This window comes from Neoarthrinium moseri (genome assembly GCF_022829205.1).
Source record: "Neoarthrinium moseri strain CBS 164.80 chromosome Unknown scaffold3_Wmoseri_CBS_16480, whole genome shotgun sequence".
NCBI classification, from domain to species: Eukaryota; Fungi; Ascomycota; class Sordariomycetes; order Amphisphaeriales; family Apiosporaceae; genus Neoarthrinium; species Neoarthrinium moseri.
This window is the reverse complement of record NW_026055117.1, coordinates 50,392-73,559: the sequence shown is the minus strand read 5'-3', so window position 1 is coordinate 73,559 and position 23,168 is coordinate 50,392. Positions and strand designations below refer to the sequence as shown.

Here is a 23,168-nt window from a genome sequence, read left to right as displayed (position 1 = left end):
GAGATGGAAGATCAACTGATAATGCGAGTGCCTCGAATAGTCTGAGCAACGAACGTGTGAGCTGTCACGACGCTTGCCTTGACGAGAACGACGCTCGGAGTTTTGGTGAAGTCAAGTGGCAGTGAAGTGCCATGCTACAAATCAGAAATCATGGTGACTATCTGATACTGACGAGCTTGGAAAAGTGGCTTGAACCTAATTGCAGAAGAAAGTAAAAGGATACGGAACCGATATCAGCTCGCTGCAATTACCGCCAGAGTGGTTGGTCCTTCTCGGCACAGGGGGGCAGGATTCAGGCCTACACGAGGACCTGGAACCCGCAATCCTAGTAACTGCAGCTGCAGGACACTGCAGTGGCTACCGGGGGGTTGGACACAACTGCGCTGGCCGCGATAATCAGCATGGAATGGTCTGAGATTGAAGCACTAGCTTGGGAGTTTGCCACGCGAGTTGAGGTTGGTGGAGCAATATTACAGCCAGGTCGGTGAGAGGGAACATCTTCGTGAGTATTTGACTCTAAAGGACAGGCGAAGATCTGGCTATTTGCAGCTGACCAGGGGGGCGCAATTGGCTTGACCTCGCAGCTCAACTACAGGCCATCTTTCCGGCCAGCCAATGTGCAGTCTCAGTGAGAGTGGACGAGTTTTCTGAGGCTCATATTGCATTCCGACGACATGCCTCTATTCTGGATATATCCATCATAATGAGCTATTGTGCTTTGGCGTGCTATCCACTTGAGTCCCGGGTCAGCTTAAGCTTGGACGGGGCAGATAAGTCTGCGTCAACAGAAGGGCCGTATGCGCTGTTATTAGAGTGGCCACCCATGTCGACACTCATCGGCATTACCACAAAAGGCTGACTTATTTGGTATGTGGTAAGTCAGATCGACGTTGAGCGCGATGTCCAGGGCCAGAGAGTAGAGGTACCGATACAGCAGCGGACCCGATGTCCTCTAATCCTGAAGGAATTTTTTGATTGGTCCACAAACCCTAAGATCTCGTGTGGCAACTGCATCAGGCCAGCACCGATGGGCAAATGTAGCCGATACATGCAAGCGGCTCCGCCAAGAGGTTACAGTTGGAATGGCCTGGCTTCCTGTAGGTGCACCTCAGGAGCATGGGTTTCTCGTATTCCTGCATGGAAAGAATGTCGAATACAGATAACTCAGCACTAGGGTGGCAGGGCCTTTTGGACGTAGGCGCGACGGCGGGTCCACCCCCCGGACGGAGATCCGGGCACAGGCCGAGCCCTGTTCTATGATTACTGGTTACTCTGACACCAATACTCCCGCCTCTCAGGTCTCGCCGGGAGATCCGCGCCTCCTACAGACTGCGGGACGGTGGCTTGCAACGACGGAAGTCGTGGGCTGTGTTCACTATGCCGTGTGAATTATCAACATCAGGAGAGTGTTGGGGGTTTCAGGAGAGTTCCTGATACGAGCCTTCGGTGCACACTCGTGCGTGAAAGCGCTCAAGGATCCTGCAGTAGTTTGCGATAACCGCTTAGGCAGGCAGCTCGCCCCAGCATGGCATCGTAGCAGTGCGGTGGAGGAAACCTGCTTTGACAGAAACCACGTCGAGAACGAGAAGCAATACCATCCTGGCACCCAACCAGCCCGCGTGGGGCCCTGCTGTGTCTCTGCATGTCACCTACATTCGCAATAGGTAATCATACCAGGGCTGGATGACGTTCGGGACCTTTCATGGCCTTCGCAAATTTTGCGACATACATAGAATGATAGGCTGGTGGATGTGCCGCACATGATTATGACGATATACTATCGTTTACCACCTAGATTGACTAGCCGCGGTTGCGGTAGATCTATAGACGGCGAGATCTCTGATGGAAATGACCTAGGTTCGTTTGGCTCTGGCCCTGGCATTGACGAAAGCCGTCACTAGCTCAGGTACCACCGAGCCTCGTGGCTCTCATATGTAAGTGGCATCTGCCCGACAGACCCATCAATATTGGCAAATCCATAGGGGAAGTGGAAATTGTCTTGAGGAGTCATCGAAGAGTGAGACACAACGATGAAGAAAGCGGATAGAAGGCTGGGTGAAAGATCGGTGCAGGTGAGACCAGCCAGTGGAAAATGTGACAGACCCACTAAATAGAGCTGCTATTATTCTAGATCCAGAAGGTAGCTACCCGAGACCCACTGTAAAGACGCCGACGGGATCGTCGGGACTACTGCTCTGAGCTAACTTAGCTGCTACCTAGGTACCTTTTGCGGTGACAACACCAGAGTTATTTTTGGACAGTGAGCCCTATCATTTGCGCCAACCGACAGCTTCAAAATGGGGTGTGGAACGATTGTGTCTGCATTAGTGACACTATCCTCGTGTTGACACCCAGCGTATCGTTATGCACATCTGCCTGGGGGACGGATCACCCACGGCCATGGAAGACCTGGTTGGAATGTAATGTGGCTGACAGCTCATACGCCAGGCTCGTCCCATCATTAATTTGTCCATTATTACCCCAGACAACACAGATCCGGCACCATGCATACCCAGATCGTGCAAACTCGGTCCCATCGGATGGACGGGAATTTGCATTGATTAAGTCCCGAGTCTTGACAGCGGCAGTCCTATCCTCTTGGACAGATGCCGATTGCAACATGAACAGGCCACCCTTACCAGATGTGTACAAGAATGAGCAAAGGATCAAGACGAGTGCAAAGATAAAGGACCAGCTGATTTCTGCAGATAGCTGCATTTCTGTACCAGCGCATTTTCAGCTGGTTCTCCGTGGTACAACAGCGCCAAAAAAGCAATAGCATTTCTCCACTGGAAACGCTGCCACCTTGAGGCTCTCCTGCCTCACCATTCCACGACGGTAGGCTGATGTGAAGCTGGCTCGGCTAGGCGCCTGCTCCAGAAGTCTGATATCTCGGTCAAATTGTGGGCAGCTGCATACGTTCAAGCATGGTGATGGCCTCTTTGTGGTAGGCAAAGATTATCGGCCCCAGAGGCAACGCCCAAGCGACCGGACCTGGCCTCCCCAGTACGGCCGACGGCACAGGCGACATGCTGTACACTTCGCAATAGATGCCCGTTCTCGACGAGACTCACGATCTATTGGCCGCCTGCAGCATGCACCAGCCAGGTTGCGACAGAAACCGTTGCCCTTATCGAGGAGGCCCCCGTATTTGTGTGGATGGGTTCCGGGACCAAGCCAGCCCTTTCCGCACCTAAAGACAGGGATCACGCTGTGATTGAACGAAGAACCAAAGATCCGACTTGGCGGGGACAGTATTACATAGTACAAGCAGGCTTGCCAGGGGTCAAAGGCCCACTCTTCGATATGTCTGGGCAATCCCTCGTTGATTGTTATAGCCGTGATTGACCCGCTTCTCAAGCCCTCCAGTTTTCCAGCCATCGACGGAGATAACAGACGCCGAAAGAAAATAAGGCCAGTCTTTCCGCATTGTCGGCACTAGATGAGTGCCTTTTGGAGGTCCGGTCGACAGTTTTTGCATGTCCACGATAAGTATTCTGTAGTGACACCTGGCCAGCTGGTCTGCTCAAAACTCGGCCTTACTAGAGATCGGACCGCCATGCATCATCCCAAGAAGTACGTGCTAGGCTATAAGCACAGCGGAGGCATTATATCCGCGATACTGCCAACCATCATTATGTCTTGTGAATACGCCTTGCATTTCAGCTCCTGCGTTGCGGATCGCCCCGTCGTACGGCCTGCAGTATATTCCTGGACCCTCACCTGAAGTGTGAGGCTGTGGGGCCAGGGCCAATATTGCTGGATTCAGTCGGTATTCCCCCAGCTACCAATTTGTGATACCCGACGGCATATTGTGATACTGCCCTTTCAGCTGTGGCGTGCTCCACGCGCTCGGTCCTGGCTTGGCTACCTATCTCGGAAGAGGCGGTATTGAATGTGGTATACAGGCAATATAGAACATTGCCAGCCGTGTGCAAGTAATCCTTGAGCACGGGATGCCACGTGCTCTGTGCCGCCAAGAACTAGACTTGTTCACATGCTAGGTGCTGTTCAAACACGTGCTTTCTATCCTGACGAAGGATCCCTCTCTGGGTGCTCGCCTAGTCTTTGATCCGGTTCTGGTGAGCTTGGGAGACACCATTAGTCTCGCAGAATAAGTATGAACGTGGTATATGTAATTGACCTAAATGTCGTATAGAGTGCATCTTCCATCGCCTGATTATCCGATTAATGACCGTCTATGTTCCAAAATGCAAAGTTCCATATCTAATGACCCGTGAACTCCTGTCGTAAAATCATAGCATATCATTATAGTTCCCCACCGTCGCACTGCTGCCACATCATGACCTTACTCACCTCCATGGCAGGGGACGTCCAAGTTGGGAACCAGCTGTCCTGGGACTGCCAGAAGTCCTTCTTGGCGTTCGGGCTGTTATCGAGCCACGGCTTGCCGCTCGCGCCGTCCTCGAACCAGCCGTTGGTCCCGCCGACGGCAACGTTGAGGATGAGGTAGAACTTCTGGTCGAACGGGGCGCTGAAGTCGCCTGTCTGGATCCACGGGTCCTCGATCCTAGTGCCGTTGCTGTCGGCGTTGGGAAAGTTACCGCGCTGCCACAGAGGCTGGTCAAAGTTGGTGTAGAGCACCTGGAGGAGTCGCGAGTTGACGTATGTGAACAGGTACTTCTGCGACCACTCCAGGCCAAAAGTGTTGAAGCCAGCCGAGTAGGTTGTGTGAAGCGATGGGCGCTTGACGTTGGTTCTCCACCAGGCGTCGTTGGCCTGATTGGGGCCCCAGTGAAGGGCTGAAGAGACAATGTTGTTTCCACCCTGGCCATATGTATGGTTGTTCCCACGAGACTCCATGATATCGATCTCACCAGACCGGGGCCAGACTCCATACTTATCCTCAACAGGCATCATCCAGATGGCAGGCCAGAGCCAGTCGCCTTGAGGAAGTTTCGCTGTGACTTCGACGCGGCCGTACTTGATCGTAGCGGGGCCGTTCTTGGTAATTATACGGCCCGACTTTGTTGGAGGGACGATGGTTGCGTTTCCGGTAGTAGTATTTGTCGCAGCAATGCAGTCCGAGGGTTGATTTGAAGTACAGGTGCCGTCTGCCAGGAGATCGATCATTGAGTCCTTCTCTATCAGAGACGCGTCCTGAAGCGTGGGTTTGATGAATAAGTGACCGTTTTCAATGTAGACGTTTTCGTCAGTAGCCGTCGTCTGCTCGAATTCACCATTACTGAACAAAAGGGTCAGCATCTTTACGATTTGGGTGGCAGAAATCAACTTACCCAAAGCCGCCGACTTGGACCTCCTTGGTCCAGACCTCTTTATTGAAACCATTTGACCAATCCTCTTGCAGAACCATACAATAGTTGTGCTTGACAACGCTGCGCAGGCCGTCCCAAACCAGAACTCCAGAGATGCCCAGACCAAGGAAGATACCAATGACTGGTAAAATGGTTACCCATTTCTCCTTGGGGTCCTTCTTCTGTAACCAAGGCTTTTCAACCTCGCCCTTCTTGACTCTGCGTGAATGGAAGTATCTCTGGCCACGCTCGACAGGTACCTGCTCCATCGCACTGGAGTCGGCATAGCTTGAAGCGGGTCTCGAGATCTCCGGTGAAGCAAAAGGATTAGAGGGCCCTCTCAGAGATGCAGCAGGAGTTATTCTGTCGTCGCCGAAGGGATTTCTCTCCGTGTTTGGCGTCCCCATCCGGGGAGTTTCTTTCTCCATCATGGCGATAGTCGTGAGAGGAAGTAATAGGTGCCAGGTGAAGATCAGCTGTGTGTAATTTTGGAGCTACGTAGAGTAGGGCAACTGAAGCGAGAGACGTGCGAATCGGGTCGAGAAACGAATGAAATGGAGAGAGGTCTGTCGATCTTCTGAACGACACGAGAGGATGGTATTGAAACGATCGTGGTGGATTGAGAGCGTTTTCAACCCGGCAGAGTCAACACCTCTTGTTCCTGGGAGAAAAAGTCTGGGTGTAAGCTCCAAAACTACCGCAGTGTGACCTGCAAGATATCTGACAGATAATGATCCTTGTCCCAGATGGTGCATCCTTACATATCTAGCCCAGCCATACTTCACGTACAAGATACATGCTAGCGTGCCAACTGGCCATCGGCGACCCCTGTAGCTGCGAGCTCGCCTGAGCATGCGTATCAGGTCCAGGCCTCAACATTCATTGATAGGCATGGGTGCTCTGCTGATTCTGGAGGCTCGCTCGCAGAATGGGGTCCCGCCTCGGTTCCTCACGTCCTGCCTTCTCTTGGTGACAGTATCGACGTGTAAGTCGCCCCACTAGGTGCGCTAGAAGACAATACAGAATACATGTCGTCTGCAATTATCTGCAAGCCCATGCAAGCCACTGTTCAAGTGTAGATATTCGCAACATGGTTTGGAATTGGCAAGCTTGAAGCACTAGTAGGCAGCAACGAGCTCATGGATCACAATGCGGGCATTCTCTGAATCTGATTGACGCTGTGGCGCCACCCTGGCCGCTGGGGAGAAGCTTGGCGAGCGACCAGCAAGCCGGGAACAGTGGCTAGCACCACCGTAGGCCTCCACATCTAGGCGGTTGGCTTACGCTAGAGATATGCGGCTTCGGCGTTTTGTCCCGAGATTTACAGCTAGTTAGTTAGCTGGCTTAGAGATCCGTAACAACACAGCTTGCCCGAGACACCGTCCTGGAAATACTTTGACAAAACTTCATTGTAATGACTGGTCTTTCGTGGTGAATGGTTCTAATCAAAATATGCGATGGGAATATCTCCAAAGTGGCATTGCTAGCCATTCTGCGGCCAGGCGTCCCAAGATGCTTCCCGATGGACCCCCGGCTGCAGCCAAGATGCAACACAACCCTGCCTTCGACTGGATGGAGGAATGCCCATTTCGAGGAGATACCGTTTTCGTGGCGAAAGAAAAATTGCAGACCCCCAGCCAGTGCATGCCAGTGGACGCCTGGCATCGTTGGCCCGCCATCTCGATGCTACTAGTCTGAGCACTTGCATAGGCGACAGAGCAACTTCAGCAGGCGTATCCAAAAATACGCCATGCCATGCACGCTGATGAACATGAACTACAAGCATATGCATCTTACTACTGCTAACACGTACTGATTACACTTTCTTTTCAAAACCGGGTACGGCGCCCCGAGACCAACAACCCTCGTGGCTGTCATTCCGCAAGATGTAGGGAGGCGGTCAGTTATCTGCTAACGATGTCTCGGGCTGCCACGCAGAGCCTGTGACAAACACGTTTAGTTTTACTTTTCCAGCACACAAGCGCCAGAATCTTGACGCAAGAGTTCCTTTGTGAACCCGTATTTGCAAAATTCAAAGGTCTCCCAAGGGCTAAATCTGGACGAGCCAGTGATCTGGTGCGGCCGCGGGAGCCCAGCCTCTACCTCATAAGCTTATATGTTGCCAGCCTCTCATTCGCCGATGAAACCCAACAGGGATGGCTTATAACGGTTGCCCCTGGGTCCCCTGAACCTGCAGGAACCCTGGCTAGGAACCGTCCAAAATTGCCCGAAGTACCCGTACACGCTCACTCTCTAGCGCGATTGGACTGCTACTTCTTCTGGTTAGAATGTCCACGTCCCTTTCAAATACAGAATCCCTCGCATCATTACGAGATTTGCTCGTCATCATGATAAGAGCGAATCCGAGAAGCAGGCTGGCAGGTATGCCGCTTCGTCGCACTATTGTTGCGCTATTGCACGCCAGACCTGCTTCATCACGAAGCCCAAAACGTCCTCTACAGCCTATGATCCTCTTCACCTAGTTTCTGCACAACCACAGGACCTCTATCTTCCTCCCACAGGCGGAGGCCCCCGAGATATGAAGCACTCACAAGTGTGAGCTGATAACCATATTTACCGATTGGCATGTAACGTTTGGTTGACCTGGCCTCTAATAACCGCATGCAGCTCGCTAACACCGGCCTGTCCGCTTGATGGATGAATTCGGAAAATGTTCGATTTCCACAACTCGGGTCCTATGTGATTATAACGAAAGTATTGCATCTTACTGCTTGTGTAGCGAGCGCTGCAGCACCCATGAGCTGAGCCACTCTGGGATCGCATCCAAAGTTCGGGTGCGCCTTACATGTTCGATGCTGCGAACAGGAAGCTCATTTCGCAGGATGATCCCGCGGCTGATACAAGAACCAGAAGAACGAAAGTGACTGAAGCTCAACCCATCCTTCGATCACTTCGATCGGTTTATTTTTGCCGTCTGGTAAGCGCCAGGAATACCGCACCTAAATTGCATTGCTGATCAGCTGAGGAGCATTCCTTGGGACCATGTATATGATCCACCCCGCAATAGCCTGCTTGCTGCTGTAACTTTGACAATCAATGAACTCTGAAAAGTGCCAGCATCCCCAAGAGAGATTTCTGGCCGATGTGGCTGATGATCCGATTCGACTCCTTGAGGATTATGACCACACCTTGAACTGTATGGATTGCTAAACTTATCTATGGTAAATCCCCTCAATGTCATTCTCGACAGTTATAGATCCCGTGAAATGCTATTTCCACATACGAGAACGTACTTAGATATTAAGGCCCATCCGTTACAAGAAGTCGATCACGAGACATCCGTGCATTTTGCATCACGTGGATGAAGTCTTTTCCCGCCTCGGGCCTGGCGATCATGAATTCATCGTTGGCCCTTAATTCTCGGGCCGTCCACAGCCTCAGGCAGGGGCTACCCAGGTTTGGCAACATTGCCGGAGCGGGAACATGGCTGGTGATCTGCAACGTGGGGTCTGGAGGCACCAGGGGCTCACATGGCATTGGCATGAGGCTGGTACCGCTATATCATCTTGCTTTTTCAAACCGTGCCGCATCCGCCACGAAACGTGTCTATTGAAATTTATGTCTACACCGTTGGATTCCCGTGGCTCAAGGCGTTCTGTGGTGGCTGGGTTCGCCTGGCAAGAAAGCAAGTATTCTCACCTGATCTAGCGCTCACCTTGCACAATTCTCGTCTTCTAGTGATAGGCGACACGAGACACGGCATGGACACATCACTTTGCAGCCTGCCATGCTGTGCCAAGTCCGTAGTCATTCATGCGGCGTTGACTCAGTCCTGAAAGAGATTCACGCTACCAAAACAGAGAAGTGACGAGGAGCTACCCAAACCAGCCTGCATGAGCAGTTCTCGGTTTCAGATTCTGTTATGAACGTCGTGGGCTAAGAAGATCGTCGTTCTATCATAGAGGATTTGCATGACAACGCAACCATGCTATGGCAGAGTAACTGCTGATCGCTAGATTTACAGGGAGACTATAGCTAGATGATATCTCAAATTCGACCTATAGTAATTGAATTGAATGACAGGTCGCAGAGCGAGATGCGCGATTGAGGCTATGATAGACAGCAGAATTGACCACAACAGCGGCGAGATGAGGCCTGGAATCTTCAGGTCATTGATTCAGTTTCAAGAGTCAACTACCCTCATCTATATTTCTCGTACTTGGCGGTCTCCTTGAGGAGCCCCTCTATCTTGTCTATCGTCTCCTGGTCGTACACATCTTCCACACGCTTGTCGCCCCTGAGAATCTCCCGCTCGTGCCTGGTGGCCTCCTCCTTGGTCATGCAGACCAAGTCGCTGAGCCTCAAGTCACTCGACTTCTGGCCTTCAATCTCCAGTAAGGTCGACTTGGTCGGCTTCCGCCACCGGAGAAGGACCAGTCGGGTGGCAAGGCCGGTGACGGCGCTTCGGCCCTTGAAAATATCCTCGGCGACGAACGACACATCTCCTACAGTCACCGGGATTTTGAGGCCAACAGCAATGGTGTGGTCGCTCCCGGGGTTGAGGTGGCGAAGAATCTTCTCCTCGCTGCCCTGGAGCGCAGCTAGGATGCTGTCGTGCATCTTATCACGGCCCTTGGCAATCGGATAGTCAAGAGGGTATCCTTGATCATGTCAGCATCGTCCATTTATAGCAATAATATCGAGAAAGCATACCTGTAATCGAGAGAATGATATGGTTTGCCACCGTGTATCCAAAGACAGCAGGCATAGTTCCCAGCACGGGCAGGATGCGCACTCGGAAGTCTGGCAGGACACCGAGATCTCCAACCGAGCCCTTCTGGAACTCCTCCTCTGGTAACGGAAGCAGCTCGGCCTTGCCCTCTCCAGTCTTCTCTGTCGAGAACACTGTAGGAATGCCTTTGGTAATACCTAATAGCTTTAAGCGTCTCCTCGTAGCACGAGACAGCCCATCGTCTGTGCTAGATCCGATATCGCCCACAATAATCCTCGTGGGATCGCTCTTGCAGCCCGCGCCCATAGCAGATATGACTGGGATTTGGCAATCGTGGCAGTATTTCAATAACGAGACCTTGGTATCGATATTGTCAATGGCATCGATGACGAAATCCGGCTTCTGTCCCGTTCCCTTCCACGGCTCGAGTAGGCGGTCTGCAGCTTCTTCCCAGTATTTCTCCAGCCTCAAGTCGAAGTTGGTCCATGGTGTGATGGCGATCAGCCGCCTGTATAGGCACTGCACCTTTGCGATTCCCACATCGGCCAAGGTGGCTACGGCATGTCGGTTCAGCGAGCTCAGCGTCACTTGGTCGAAGTCGATGAGCCGGATCTTGGACACTCCCGACCGGGCAAGCGCTGCCGTTGCGTGCGAGCCGACGCCGCCACATCCCACCACTATAACGAAGGAGTTCCGCAGCTTTTCCAGACCTTCGGGGGTGAGGAAGACGCGGTTGCGGGCCAGCTGCTCGAGGATCAGCTCGTCGTCGAAGTCGCCGGCTTGCGCCCGGCGGGCGAGCTCTTCGTTGCGCAGGTCTTCGTCGTTGGCCTTGGATGCGCCGCCGTAGCTAGTCAGCTACCTTGGAGATTAGTATGTAAGCTTGCGAAGGAGCTTCAAGGGCCGGCGGCTGCGCAGGAGGGTCGGGGCCTTACCTTTCTGAGGGCCTCCCCTTCATTCTCGACTTCGGGAATCGAGTGCTTGAGCTGATGGACGCGCGACTCTCGCTGGAACTGTTGGTATCCCAGAATGGCACCGGCGACGACGGCGCCCGACACAATGGCTGTCGTCGCAAGCTGGACGTGGTTGCTGGAAGAAGCCCGGGACAGGAACGACGCCATTGTGAACAGCCCGGCGTGCGGCCAACCGTGTAGAAGCTGGGAAGGTGTCAAACAAGTGAGATCAGCTCATGAATCGGCCGAGCGCATGATCTGGCGGGCGAAAAAGGCACCCTCGCGCGTCTAAGTCCCCGTCTCTGCTTCGGAATCGTGTCGGAGGCTACTCAAAAATTTGAGGCTTCGAGCTCCGGACACCAAAGCTTTCGCTCAATGTATCCGGCCCCACTTAACGCCGGTGGCGTCACTCTTGCACCGACATGAAGACACGCGTGTGATTTGGTGCATAAGTGACCGCGTCTCAGATCCTAGTGAGATGTTATTGCCTTCACTTAGGCATTACACTGGCATATTAAAATTGAGCATGTAAGTCAAGCAGGTGACAAGGATTCGAGATTCAACCAGGAAAGATGTGCGATTCACTCAGAGTCAGGCGCGTGATCGAACTACTAAGCCTAGGCCTGCCCATACATAAACAGACAAGGTGAAGGCGATCACTGAATTCGGCATGCCGAACATAATTTATATTTTCAGTTCAAGGCTTCGCGTTCGCTATACTGAGCTCTCCTCAAATGGCGGTAACTTCATGGCGTCTGAATTTCCGCAGTGGATCGGGACATCTGTCATGCCCCTATGTTGATTGGTCAGAGACAGGTTCCCACCCACTTACACCCTCTGGTCTTTACCAGCGAACTCCGTCTTTGGGATGCAGCGCCGGAACAGCATCTCTACTGTGATTCAGGTCTTGAGTGTCAATACCAATTGACCTTGTCGCTATGTCGAACACGCAGGAACTAGAAGGGTCCAAAATGGCGCCGATTTGTACAACACCAGACGCCTCCAACGGCAACCACGAGAAAGCCGTGGACCAAAATGAGGCCGAGAACCAGGGAGGCGGCCACGACCAGGAGGCAAACAAGAAAACTTCCGCTTTCAAGTCCCTTGGGTTATTGGACCGCTTCCTCGCCGTTTGGATATTCTTGGCAATGCTCATTGGGATCCTACTGGGCAATTTTGTGCCTGAGACGGGCCCTGCTCTGGAGAAGGGCAAATTTGTCGGCGTCTCCGTTCCTATAGGTATGTTGCGATTACTTTACGTTCGTTTCAAGCGACCAAGGCCAGATTTGCGTTGTCGTGCTGAAACTTGTGTGTATAAACAGCTGTTGGGTTGCTCGTTATGATGTATCCGATCCTCTGTAAGGTACGATACGAATCTTTACATGAGATCTTGGCACATAACGACGTCTGGGAGCAAATACTGTTCAGCATCATTATGAATTGGATTATAGCCCCTTTTCTCATGGTAAGTTACTGCCAAATTGGTACTTTCTTTGGGGATGAAACTGACTTGGATAACAGCTTGGGCTATCGTGGGCTTTCCTACCTGACGAGAGCGGACTACGTGCCGGTTTAATTTTGGTTGGCTTAGGGAGATGCATTGCAATGGTATGGTGACTATAGGACTATCCTCTCTAGACATGTATACTGATGATATACAGGTCTTAATCTGGACCGGCCTTGCTGGTGGCGATGGAGAGTATTGCGCTATCCTTGTTGCCATCAATTCTCTTCTCCAGATGGTTCTCTTTGCACCATTGGCAATTTTCTTCATCCGCGTCATCAGCCACGATCCAAATGCGGTCAATGTGTCATACTCAGTGGTTGCGACGAGTGTTGCCGTATTTCTGGGTGTCCCCCTTGGCGCAGCCATCCTCACCCGGTTCACGTTACGGCGGCTGTTTGGGCCCGACTGGTATGCGCAGACATTCCTGAGGTTCGCCTCACCCTGGTCACTGATAGGGCTGCTTTACACCATCCTTGTACTCTTTGCCTCGCAGGGTCGCCAGGTCGTTCATCAGATCGTCTCTGTCATCCGGGTAGCTGCACCATTGATTGTCTACTTCATGGTCATCTTCTTCCTGACGCTTGTAATAGCACGGCGACTCGGCTTTGGGTATGCCCTTGCAACGACCCAGAGTTTTACTGCTGCGAGCAACAACTTTGAGCTTGCCATCGCCGTGGCGGTCGCCACCTTTGGACCAGACAGTGACCAGGCGCTGGCATCAACAGTTGGGCCACTTATTGAAGTGCCGGTGTTGTTGGGATTGGTGTATGTTGTGAAGTTGATCGGAAAGCGATACAGGTGGGAGTAGGAGCGATCTGTGAACCTTGAGACAAGAGATATTTGAGCCATCAGATAGCCATAATCGAGCGGTGCGACCTGCTGCAAATCTCGAATTGCCCGGGAATAATGTCTGATCCACAAACTGAGACCTCTCGTGACAAAGTATTTCAGGGCACCTCGTTCATGAGCTGAAATAAATCCATGTTCTTGACAGAGCATGATGACTTGTCTCCGCAGCCAAGTGTTTGGCGAGCTTCGTCGATGTCCCCATGACCGCGGAGACTGGCGATAATCGTTGCAGCAGCCTCGCATGACGTTGTCTCATTCGTCGCATTCCTGGATGACATCTCGTGCCGTATCGTCGTGTCTTGAGCCTGTCCCGAGATCGGTTTGCAGACTAATCGGTGTGACGCGGGAAGGCTATGACCGCTAGGGTTGCCCTGGCTCAGCGTGTCATTTCTCGTATTGCTCTGCAAGCGTCTGATATGTGCCAGGCAATGAGCTGACTCAGGCCCAGGCGCTGTCGCATCACTTGTGCTGGACTGCGAAGGGACTTTATTCGCATCTCCGGACTCTGCGTCATCGGCCAGAAAAGTGTCAATTTCCTCCTGCTGAACACCATGCAAGGCCAGCAGAGCAAGCAGTCGCTCGTTCTTGATGGCCATCATCCTTGCAGCATGTTGCACCTCTACTGTAGCTTGAATACCCTCGCGTTCAAAGGCCCTAATGCGTTTCTCCAGATCTGCGACATATTCTCGATGCCGTGCTCGAGAGCGCTGCTGGGTCTCACGGCTCTTGTCTTTGGGTACAGGAACCCTGACCTGTTAAAAGTGCAAGGGTAAGCGATGTGCGAGACCTTGGGAAGAGCGACCGACCTTTCGGGGCATTGTCTGTCTTAATGTGCCCCTGTTTAGAGATACAACGGAGTCCTCGCTGATGGTGAAGCAGCTCCAGTCTTCGTATCTTGAGCGGAGATCGAGGTTCAGGTTAGCCTCATCAGCGAGAGAAAGGGCACTGTGCGCAATACTGTGTTAAGAACAGCCACACTGTATCCTAGTCAGGTTGTAAGTTGTGCATCTGCTTGTAACCAGTTGGTACCAAGAACATCATTTCTACAGTACGTTTGGTGTACTGTGCTGAGTTTATTGGCGGTACCTCGTATTGTATGCATTGGTGAATCAAGCTAGAGATCGATATCGTGACCTGTCACACATCTGTCCAAGTTTGCAAAGTCTCCGTGCAGAAGAAGTGGCCAAATCATCCAGAATCTTCGATCTGGACGAGGTCAATCCGATCGAAAGGGTACCAAATCTTAATTGACTTTCAGCTCTGCATTTTGTATCATGTTTCACGACCATATTGTGACTCCTCACACGACGTGTAATGTCAATAGTTCGGGACCTTTCGGGGACCATGACCCTAACAAAAATGGTATTTTGAAAAGGTACTCTATGCGAGTTCCATGGAATCTGGCATTCAAGTTGATCATTGCGCGACAGCCCTCGAAGCGTGGTCATGGTACCAAGGAAGGACTACTACACCTTACATACAGTCCTTGACTTAGATCTCAGTAACACGATTGCCGATCGATCCAGTACATCAAGCTTAATAGGAAAGAACCCGAGAAACATCCACCAACCGCGCCGTCTCTGCGTGAGATAATCTCGATATATGCGACAGCTGAATATCACTTCTATGAGAGCATATTCACTGCGCAGCACACTCTTCTCAGACAACAATAGCGAAGCATGGTTAGAAAATCAATGATTACATGACCTACTGACTGCAGCCATTTCAGACCTGCTGACATTGTCCACACGGTTTGGGGAATCCTACTGCTAAAATAATGGTTATCGGTGGCTTCTCAGTGCGATCGTTCAAGCTCTTCGGAGCATTCTTTCTCTTGAATCTACTCCCTTATGCTATCTGTGTAGTTGGACCCCAGGAGCTTCCTGATCTGGGAACAGTGCTCAGCAGAGAGCAAGATCTTTCAACTTACTACGAACTCATCAAGGTACACACATACTCTACTATATGCTACGTATAGGCTGTTTCCATAGGAGGGCTGACACGTATACCTTCTAGAAATATCCCCAAATCCTACTGCAGCTCCCAACCTCGGGAGGCATCACCCTGATTGCCCCCTCCAACGCCGCATTCGCCAATATTCCCGGCACGCCGCTTAACAGCCTCTGGGCAGCGGACAAGCCCGAGGTCGCGGTGCCCATCCTGCTGTACCACGTGCTCGCGTCCTCACTCTCGGCGCGAAGTCTGGCGGTTGGGACGCCCGTGTACGCCCCGACCCTGCTCCGGGACCCGGCGTGGACGTCGCTGGGAGCCGGGGGCCAGGCAATTCTGGTCAACAGACAGCCCGGCAACGTCGTCGTGTTCGTGTCCGGGGGCGGGACGCGCAGCACGCTTAAGAAAGCCGACATCGCGTTCAAGGGCGGACTCGTCCAGATCGTTGATAATCTGCTAATTCCGCCGGGCCCGCTGAATGTCACGCTGGCCTCATTCCAGGACTTGTCGTTCCTGGGAGCGTTGTATGCCGCCGGCTTGTACGACGAGCTGGCAGGCCATGGCGGTGGTGCTACAAACGGAACGGAGAGGAGTAGCAATTACACCATCTTCGCGCCGTCTATTTCCGGGTTCCAGGCTGTGAACACGACATTGAGCAACCTCACCCGCGAGGCACTCGCAGCCGTCATGCGGTACCACGTAGTTCCCTCGCAGGTCCTGCCGTCGACGGCGCTGATCAACGCCACAAACCACAACACACTCGCAGCCGCTTCAGATGGGCAAGGCACCCAGCTTCACGTCCACCGCGCCGGCAACAACCTCTATATCAACAGCGCACAGGTCATTCAGCCGGACATCCTGTGGGCCGGGGGCATCATCCACATCATCGACAACGTGCTTAACCCGAACGTGCCGGACCCGGTTCCAGACCCGGAGCTCAGCGTGCAGCGGCCCGTGTTCGAGGGCGCCGTCGACGACGTCGCGACTCTCTCCGAGACCAGCCTCCCCTTCACGGCGGCTCTGCCGTGCTCAGTGAGCTGTCCCGTGGCGAGCATCGCGACTGTCCCGAGGACGACTTCGAGTACTACTGTAGGTACAAGCAGCAGCAAGGCTCTTGCCGCGCGGTGTACGGGGAGTAGTGGAGCCCCAGGCGTGATGAATGCGGTAGCGGGAGCAGCGGCGGTTGGTGTAGTGCTAGGAAGCGTATAAAAGAAGGAACTGGATAATTCGTACTTGGACGGAAGGGTTTAGCCTATGTGCCTTTTTGCGCAAGGCTATTCCCTTCCTTTGAGAGCATCCCCTTAACTTTCAGAGGCTTAGATTAGCAATCAATCAGGTTCCATTTGGGGGTGTCGTCGAGAACTGATCGCCATATTTATGCGGGCATCGGCATTGATGTCCCACCTATGATCCTAGTAGACGAAAGTGCCCGCACTATTAATACGCGTATAGGAAGTGACCGCCATGTGGGAGGATTTGAGCAAGAGAATCAAGGAAATTGTATAGAGTATCTAATCATAAAACTCGTGACACGAGATGCGCCCCTCCAAGCACAGCCAGCCTTACACACTCTTAAAAGGGCGTACAGCCACCATGGCCCCCAACTCAACGTCATCACAGCCATACCCCCACGTGGTTCTACGGGTCACTCATCACCGTGTCCGCTGTCCTCATTGCCAATCTAGATCTTACGCAACCCCAGAGAAAGCAGCTACCGACAAAAAGCACGCCCAAGCCCCTTCCAACGCCGACTCGTCTATATGCCAGATGGTCCGTGAGGAAGCCGGCTGTACTCCAGTCTAATAAAGCCTCTATGATGTCTGCCTGAGCTAGTAGGTAATCTGCCTTCCCCGAAATAGATGATGCTCGTATACGCAAGGAGAGAAATTTGGTGAGTAAGGAGCGACTTGATAGTGAAAGCCAAGGAAAAAGAAAAATAAAATTGCCAAACAAAAAGAAACCGATGAATAAGAGGAAGGCGATCTCGGCCCGACAGGCGAGATTCAAGGGGGGCCTGCCGGTGTCGTTCTATCTCGGCACCCGAAGACCGGGTCTAGCATCCGTGGGCCGACCCCCTTGCGCAAGGCATTCTTGCATGCTAGGTGTCTCTTCCTCCAGTCTTACAGCCTGCGAGGAAGATCGTCCGATCCACATATCTAGCCGCGATATGCGCAGTGGCTACACGAAGGCCGACGATCCGCGTCTAGCTGACCATGGGTTCGCGATGCAGAGTTACATCTTGGACGACCTCCTCTGCAGGCTGTTAGATGAAGGGCATCATATTGCAGTGGTAACGCGGTACGAGTTACTGCGTATTTAGGAAACACAGTCAGAACTGTATCTACCACCAGAGCTCGTCGGGTCCTGACGTGGCCCAAACTTCGGGTCTCTGAGCGGCTTGGGTTGAGCCCGCGCAGAAGGAGGCGGCGGATTGTCTGGCCCGGTGGGTCTGGTTTGATTGCAGGGCGAGCTTGCGGCAGCAAATAAACCTATAGGCATGATTCCTTGCCCTGAGACGCCGGGAATGTCTTGGAGTTGCTTATGGTGAGCCACTGGGGGCCACGTCTGCGCAGCAGCAGTAGATACATCAATACTTGGCAAGGCTGGCAGGCTCATCCGTACAGCCGGCGCTGAACTTGGGTTATTTCCAGCGGGAAACATCTTTGAGGTAACACATAAAGTTTGAAGTATGCCTTGGATGCTGGACTGAGCCAAAGAGTGTCTGTTGCTGCCAAAGAAGCTCCAAAAAAGTGTCCGCAGTATATCATTGAGAAGGTGTATAACCCCAAGGACCAATCCAAGTCTCCTGCGTGGGCTGGGCGGCGGCGTAGGACCAGATGGCCTAGGGGGCAAAGGGCCGGGTCCCCGGGGTCCCCCAGGCGTCGGTGGGCGAGGAGGGTTCGGAAAAGTTATGATCGGCGGCATGTTTTTCTCCTGAATAACTCCAATATGGTGTATCCGAGAGCTTCGTGGTGTTGTCTTGGGTTTTCGGCAGCCCTTAACTGAGTTCTTCTGCAGATGATATGGGTTACCAATTGGCTTAAAGCCAATTCTGGACCTGCTTTGAGTACTGTCACGTATGAGAACTGGGTGTTGAGAAGCCATCGGAAGGTAACAATGGAAAGAAAATCCTTTGACTGAAAGCCGGAGTTCGTCTAGAGGGTTATATGAGGATGTAAAATTGACGGCTCCGCGTGAGGAATGATTGATGCTTGTAGTTTGATACTGACTCAGAATCGAGGAATGCTGCTCTCTTTATACATATCAGTGATTCACTTGAGATAGATCGTGTTTGCCTCTTTACGTTTCGAAAATGGATTCACCGAAGGCCACCACAACGAAGCAGCCTGGCCCCCCTTTGGCAGTGCCGCTCCCACGCTGTTCACCATGGTTAGTCAACATTGTGCCACTGCCATGTGCTCTCGAGTTGACGAGAGGAACTGCTAGAAAGTTGTTTGAGACGGCCAATCAGACACTGAATGTCCCCTGGCAGGGATGGCTCACTCGAGGTGCTCGTCCGAATAACAGTACCAGATTGGGAACAGACTGAGATCACTCCTTTAGCCCCAGGAACTGACCAATGTGACCCATGGCTGGTGGGATACTTAGACGAAGTCATTGCCGGGAATGAAGTCACCACGGCACTTTTCCAGGCGTGGTGATGCGGCGTATGAGTGCTCTAGTTGAGCTGACCTGCACTCAGCCATAACTCCGGCCAAGCAGACAGGGCTGTTGTAGCTCCAGATTACTGAGAATACTTCTGATACCAGCCTTTTTTTGGTGCGGTATGTGGTTGCCTGCCTCGTTAATAAGCAGGATCTCCAAGGTACAAAAAGAACAGTCGAAACTTAGCCACAGCGCGGGAATCCATTTACGGCTCCACGCCTGCGCCGCTCGTATAGAGGGGCATAATACCGGATCTGTTCAGTCTATACTCGGTCCCGATCATCTGTGACTGGCAGAAAGACCGTGTTCGATAGTGGCTTTCAGAAAATGACCAAGGTTTCGAGAGAGTTCGGCTTCGTCCGGGGCTTGTTTAGGTGAAGTCAGTTCGGCGGTATGTGATGCAAGATACCGGCGCAGTTTTGCCAATACGAAGTCTAGCCTGGGCAGGCCGGATCGCGCGCGGCGGTTGACTCAAGCCGGCGTGCGCAGTCGGTCGGCGCCGGCGAGCTGGTAGTTGCAGCTGTGATGTGACCATAAGGGTACCGGCGATATTTCGTTTCATGGTGTTTCTGGTTGCACTGGAGGTCTGCCGGTCCCACGACCACTCACTTGGGCACGAATCCACTCGATGAGGAACCTCCGTGGGGCCAGAAGAAAGAAAAATGCAGGGCACCCCTTGGCACTCCTGTGACCTCACTGTACCATTGGGGAGTACAGGGGAGCCGTAGGGCTGAATGAGCCGGGGTTTAGTGGTTGCAAGGCCCAGCCCAGCCTCAGCTGTAGATCCAAAACGGCGCCTCCACACGTGACAGCCAGCCATCGAGAGTGACGGCTGATCTAAGCGAAGAGCAATGGTTTAACATGCCTGCATTGTGGTGGCACTTTGAACACTCGAACTTTCATGATAATTAAATTCTGTAGGCTGACTCATATGGGATTCGAGTGACGCTAAGAACTGATCTGCCGTCGCTCGTTGGAATGCCTGGATCGATACTCGTGATGTGATCCTTGCCAGGAGATTGGGGTGAGCCACCAGCACCAGGAACGTCAATCCACTGTGCATCAATCCACTTCTCACGTCATGACTGATATATACGATCGTAACCAAGGAAGCAATGGTGTTTGCCTGATTGTGGGGTTTGCCGGCATCATCTCTACTGCAGCCACGCATCCTCCAACGTCCTATATTTCTCGGGCTCCGCTTGGCCATCAATGGGCACGCGGTTGGCGTCCGAGGATGCGACTATGCCCAGGACTCTAACCCAGCTGTTGGTCCGATTCGACAGGCTGTCCCAGATGCTCACACGTCAGCACCAATACTCGTGTACTGGGAATACTCGCCAGAGACCCCCTCTAAATGCCGGGCCGAGGGATATACCCTGATTGGTGACCCAGGGAAGGGGTGGACTTACGCATGCATCATCCCGCGCTGCAGGATCACCTCGCCGGCGCCGACAACAGTTTCCACGGGCACGCTGTAGGAGCCCTTGCCGTCGCGTACGGAGTAAGTTGCCGAGCCCGGCGTCACGAGGCTCAGCTGGCCCTGTAGTACGACGAGGTAGTCGGTGGAAGTCGTTCGGTGCTGCTCGCACGCGTGAATGTTAGAAGCCTGCTGCTTGGAAATTCGCTTTTGTAGGGATTCAAACGAACCATTGGGCCCTCAGAGTTCGGCGCCACATCGAGGTAGTATATGTTCAAGCCTCCCGGCAACACGACCCCTGCCCCTGGGGCTTGATCGAGCGGGAGGTCGCCACTGTGAAGCATGGTGTGAGCATATGATTTCGTTACACCTAAACTAGGTAAAGCGGTGATACTAGCAGTAATCACTTAGAAGCCATCGTTGCTCGTCGGCACCTTCTTCGCAGTCGCGACACTGGTCTTGTGATACAATCCTCCCATGATAGACTCCGGAACTAGGGTGTCGATCTTCACCTCGACCCCAGGCTCTGCCGTTTCATCCGATGCCGCTGGGGCGGGAAGGGGCAGGTTGGAGGCGATGATACGCTTCGGCGCAGGCAGGTCATAAGGCACCGACATTTCTGGTTCTTGGTATGGGTAGGTATTAATATACGATTATATAAGACAATGCCTTTGGCCGAGTGGATTTGGAAAAACTAGGTAGCTAAGGATTGATTGCGGCTGGTGTGAAGGCGTCGTCTAGCAATGACATCAGGCACATTGAGATCGACTTATATATCCCAGTCGAGACGCCGTCACATCTGCATTGGTCGATTGGTGAAGGTGATTGGTAATTTGCTGGAGCTGTGCCGCAGTAGCTGTGCCGCTTTTGAGAATGACAAATGAAGCTTGATCAATAAGCACTACGCTTTTGGAATGCAGTTGGGATCGGAAGGATGTGACAGGCAACAGGCCTCTGTATAATGAAAACTGCTTCAGTAAGCAAATACCGTATGCGATGCCACAGGGGCTTACTTTCAGCCGACTTCAAACTTGGAGATTCTTCTCGACCCCTTACGACAGAGCTAGGTAAACAAAGTGTCTCGCCTGAGTGCAAGACTTGTTTGCATCCTGGAACTCAAAAGCAAACAACTCGTGCCCGGCCGGGTGAGATCACCAGAAAATAAGTGGCTGTTGCTCTCAAATCATCAGAACATGTATTATTTTTGTGTCGTAGCTAGACCAACCAGATCTCAACTTGGCCAACAAACAAGCAATCGAATTGTCAGCCATTGAACACATCGTGGGTCTGGCGGAGACACCGCAGAATCGTTAATCATCAATCGGCAAGAGATTCCTCGTCTTGAAGGGAATCGGCCCTGCCCGCCAAAGCTAGGTATCACAATATCACCCCAACGCCCATCCAAATGCAAGATACCTTCTTTCCCAAAGAAGCCCTCTTTTAGCGGTAGCCACGGCCGCGGCTCCGCGAACGGCTTCGGTAGCTGTCGTGGCTGGGGCTGCGTCTTCGATCAAGATCTCGGTCGTCGTCGAAGCTGTCCCTGCGGACCGGACCGCGTCTTCTAGGCTGAGGAGATCTGGATCTCGATCGAGAGTTGTACGAGGGCGAACGACCTCGGCGCGGCGGTGATCTCGAGCGCGAGTATGAAGGCGATCGCGTAGCAGGGCGGTAGGTATTTTGATTGTCCCAGTCACGGTCACGGCCGCGGCCTCTACCGTGGCGCCCACCACCAAAACGTCCGCCAGGGGGGCCTCCAAAGGGCGGACCGCCATGACCAGCGCCACGAGGACCTCTAGGACCTCCAAAACCACCTCTGGGGACAGGAGCAGGAAGACGGGGGTCAATGTTGGCCCCGCGGCTGGCAGTCGGCGGGGAGGGCGAGAATTTGCGTCGCGGCAAGACGATCGAGACGTTGATGGTAGCGCCGTCCAGTTGCGCCTCGTGCATGTGGGCAATGGCCGCTTCTGCATCAGGTTCGTTGACGAAGAGGATGTAGGCGGTTCCACGGTTGGTGTTGACTATACCGAGGTCAATTAGCATGCATAATTATTTTCTCCAGGGACTCCGAGGACTTGGGCGTACATTGGCCATTCATCGGCAAGTGCAGATCTCTGATAGCTCCGTACTGACCGAAGATCTCGCGCAGGTGGTCTTCGTTGATGTTCTTGGTCAGCTTCTCGACCACGATCTGTAGTGACGCCCTCGTTAGCTGGAATGCGGCTACCAAGCAAGCCAGCCCGATGTGACTGGTGACTGGTGACTGGTGATGGGTTGCCCACCTTGGTACTTCCTCTCAACGGACTCGGGCTCCTCCCGCGATCGTCAAAGTCGCGACTGAAGCTCCGGCTGCGGCTGCGGCTCCTGCCCGGGCTCGCGCTGCGACTGCGATACCTGCCATTGCCGTTGCGCCGAGGCAGAGGGCTCGCGGAGCGGGTAGGCGAGCGACGGCGACGCACCGGGGTGGGCGACCGGCTGCGGGAGCGCGGAGTGATAGAACGACCAAAGCGGTCGCGATGAGGTGAGTCCATGCTGCTTTCCCCGTCTGCAGCCTTGTGCGATTGCGACGACGAATGTTGGGGAAGGGAGTGAGGCTGTGGTATGACGTGACGTGAAGTGAAGCTCTGGGAATGGGCCAGCTGCCGAAAAGTTGCGGCAGCTTGGGTTGAGCTAAGGGTAGCTTTAGTGGGCGGAGCACGCTAATGAAAAATAATGGAGGCTCGAAAGAACGCGCCGTTAGCACGCGTCAGTGGGACACGCGGGCCTTTAGTGTAGCTGGAGTCTAGTGGCTTCATTAGGCCTCGGGCCCTGGGACAGCACCTATCTACACAAACCGTCAAGTTACAGCTCACCAACTGGA

General features: G+C 53.1%; 8 protein-coding genes across 8 annotated transcripts; 2 read left to right on the top strand and 6 right to left on the bottom strand.

Annotated features, from left to right (window-relative positions):
• Window positions 1–4,269: 4,269 nt before the first annotated feature.
• JN550_001409 (uncharacterized protein) lies at window positions 4,270–5,707 on the bottom strand (the record flags this gene model as incomplete). Its single annotated transcript, XM_049312590.1, has 2 exons — window positions 4,270–5,206; window positions 5,259–5,707. The coding sequence occupies 2 exons, from the start codon at window positions 5,705–5,707 to the stop codon at window positions 4,270–4,272; spliced, it is 1,386 nt and encodes a 461-aa protein (XP_049176260.1).
• A 3,730-nt stretch (window positions 5,708–9,437) lies between these two features.
• Window positions 9,438–11,087, bottom strand: JN550_001408 (uncharacterized protein; the record flags this gene model as incomplete). The annotated part of the gene is made up of 3 exons (XM_049312589.1): window positions 9,438–9,898; window positions 9,951–10,824; window positions 10,902–11,087. The coding sequence occupies 3 exons, from the start codon at window positions 11,085–11,087 to the stop codon at window positions 9,438–9,440; spliced, it is 1,521 nt and encodes a 506-aa protein (XP_049176259.1).
• An 803-nt stretch (window positions 11,088–11,890) lies between these two features.
• JN550_001407 (uncharacterized protein) lies at window positions 11,891–13,234 on the top strand (the record flags this gene model as incomplete). The annotated part of the gene is made up of 4 exons (XM_049312588.1): window positions 11,891–12,158; window positions 12,242–12,384; window positions 12,441–12,527; window positions 12,581–13,234. The coding sequence occupies 4 exons, from the start codon at window positions 11,891–11,893 to the stop codon at window positions 13,232–13,234; spliced, it is 1,152 nt and encodes a 383-aa protein (XP_049176258.1).
• A 139-nt stretch (window positions 13,235–13,373) lies between these two features.
• Window positions 13,374–14,093, bottom strand: JN550_001406 (uncharacterized protein; the record flags this gene model as incomplete). The annotated part of the gene is made up of 2 exons (XM_049312587.1): window positions 13,374–14,027; window positions 14,082–14,093. 2 exons carry the CDS (start codon window positions 14,091–14,093, stop codon window positions 13,374–13,376), a joined length of 666 nt encoding a protein of 221 aa, XP_049176257.1.
• Window positions 14,094–15,052: 959 nt separating this feature from the next.
• Window positions 15,053–16,434, top strand: JN550_001405 (uncharacterized protein; the record flags this gene model as incomplete). Its single annotated transcript, XM_049312586.1, has 2 exons — window positions 15,053–15,220; window positions 15,292–16,434. The coding sequence occupies 2 exons, from the start codon at window positions 15,053–15,055 to the stop codon at window positions 16,432–16,434; spliced, it is 1,311 nt and encodes a 436-aa protein (XP_049176256.1).
• Window positions 16,435–20,045: 3,611 nt separating this feature from the next.
• On the bottom strand, window positions 20,046–20,655 carry JN550_001404 (uncharacterized protein; the record flags this gene model as incomplete). Its single annotated transcript, XM_049312585.1, has 3 exons — window positions 20,046–20,190; window positions 20,304–20,473; window positions 20,542–20,655. 3 exons carry the CDS (start codon window positions 20,653–20,655, stop codon window positions 20,046–20,048), a joined length of 429 nt encoding a protein of 142 aa, XP_049176255.1.
• Window positions 20,656–20,718: 63 nt separating this feature from the next.
• Window positions 20,719–20,928, bottom strand: JN550_001403 (uncharacterized protein; the record flags this gene model as incomplete). The annotated part of the gene is made up of 1 exon (XM_049312584.1): window positions 20,719–20,928. One exon carries the CDS (start codon window positions 20,926–20,928, stop codon window positions 20,719–20,721), a length of 210 nt encoding a protein of 69 aa, XP_049176254.1.
• An 823-nt stretch (window positions 20,929–21,751) lies between these two features.
• Window positions 21,752–22,839, bottom strand: JN550_001402 (uncharacterized protein; the record flags this gene model as incomplete). The annotated part of the gene is made up of 3 exons (XM_049312583.1): window positions 21,752–22,329; window positions 22,394–22,499; window positions 22,768–22,839. The coding sequence occupies 3 exons, from the start codon at window positions 22,837–22,839 to the stop codon at window positions 21,752–21,754; spliced, it is 756 nt and encodes a 251-aa protein (XP_049176253.1).
• Between the last annotated feature and the right edge of the window lie 329 nt (window positions 22,840–23,168).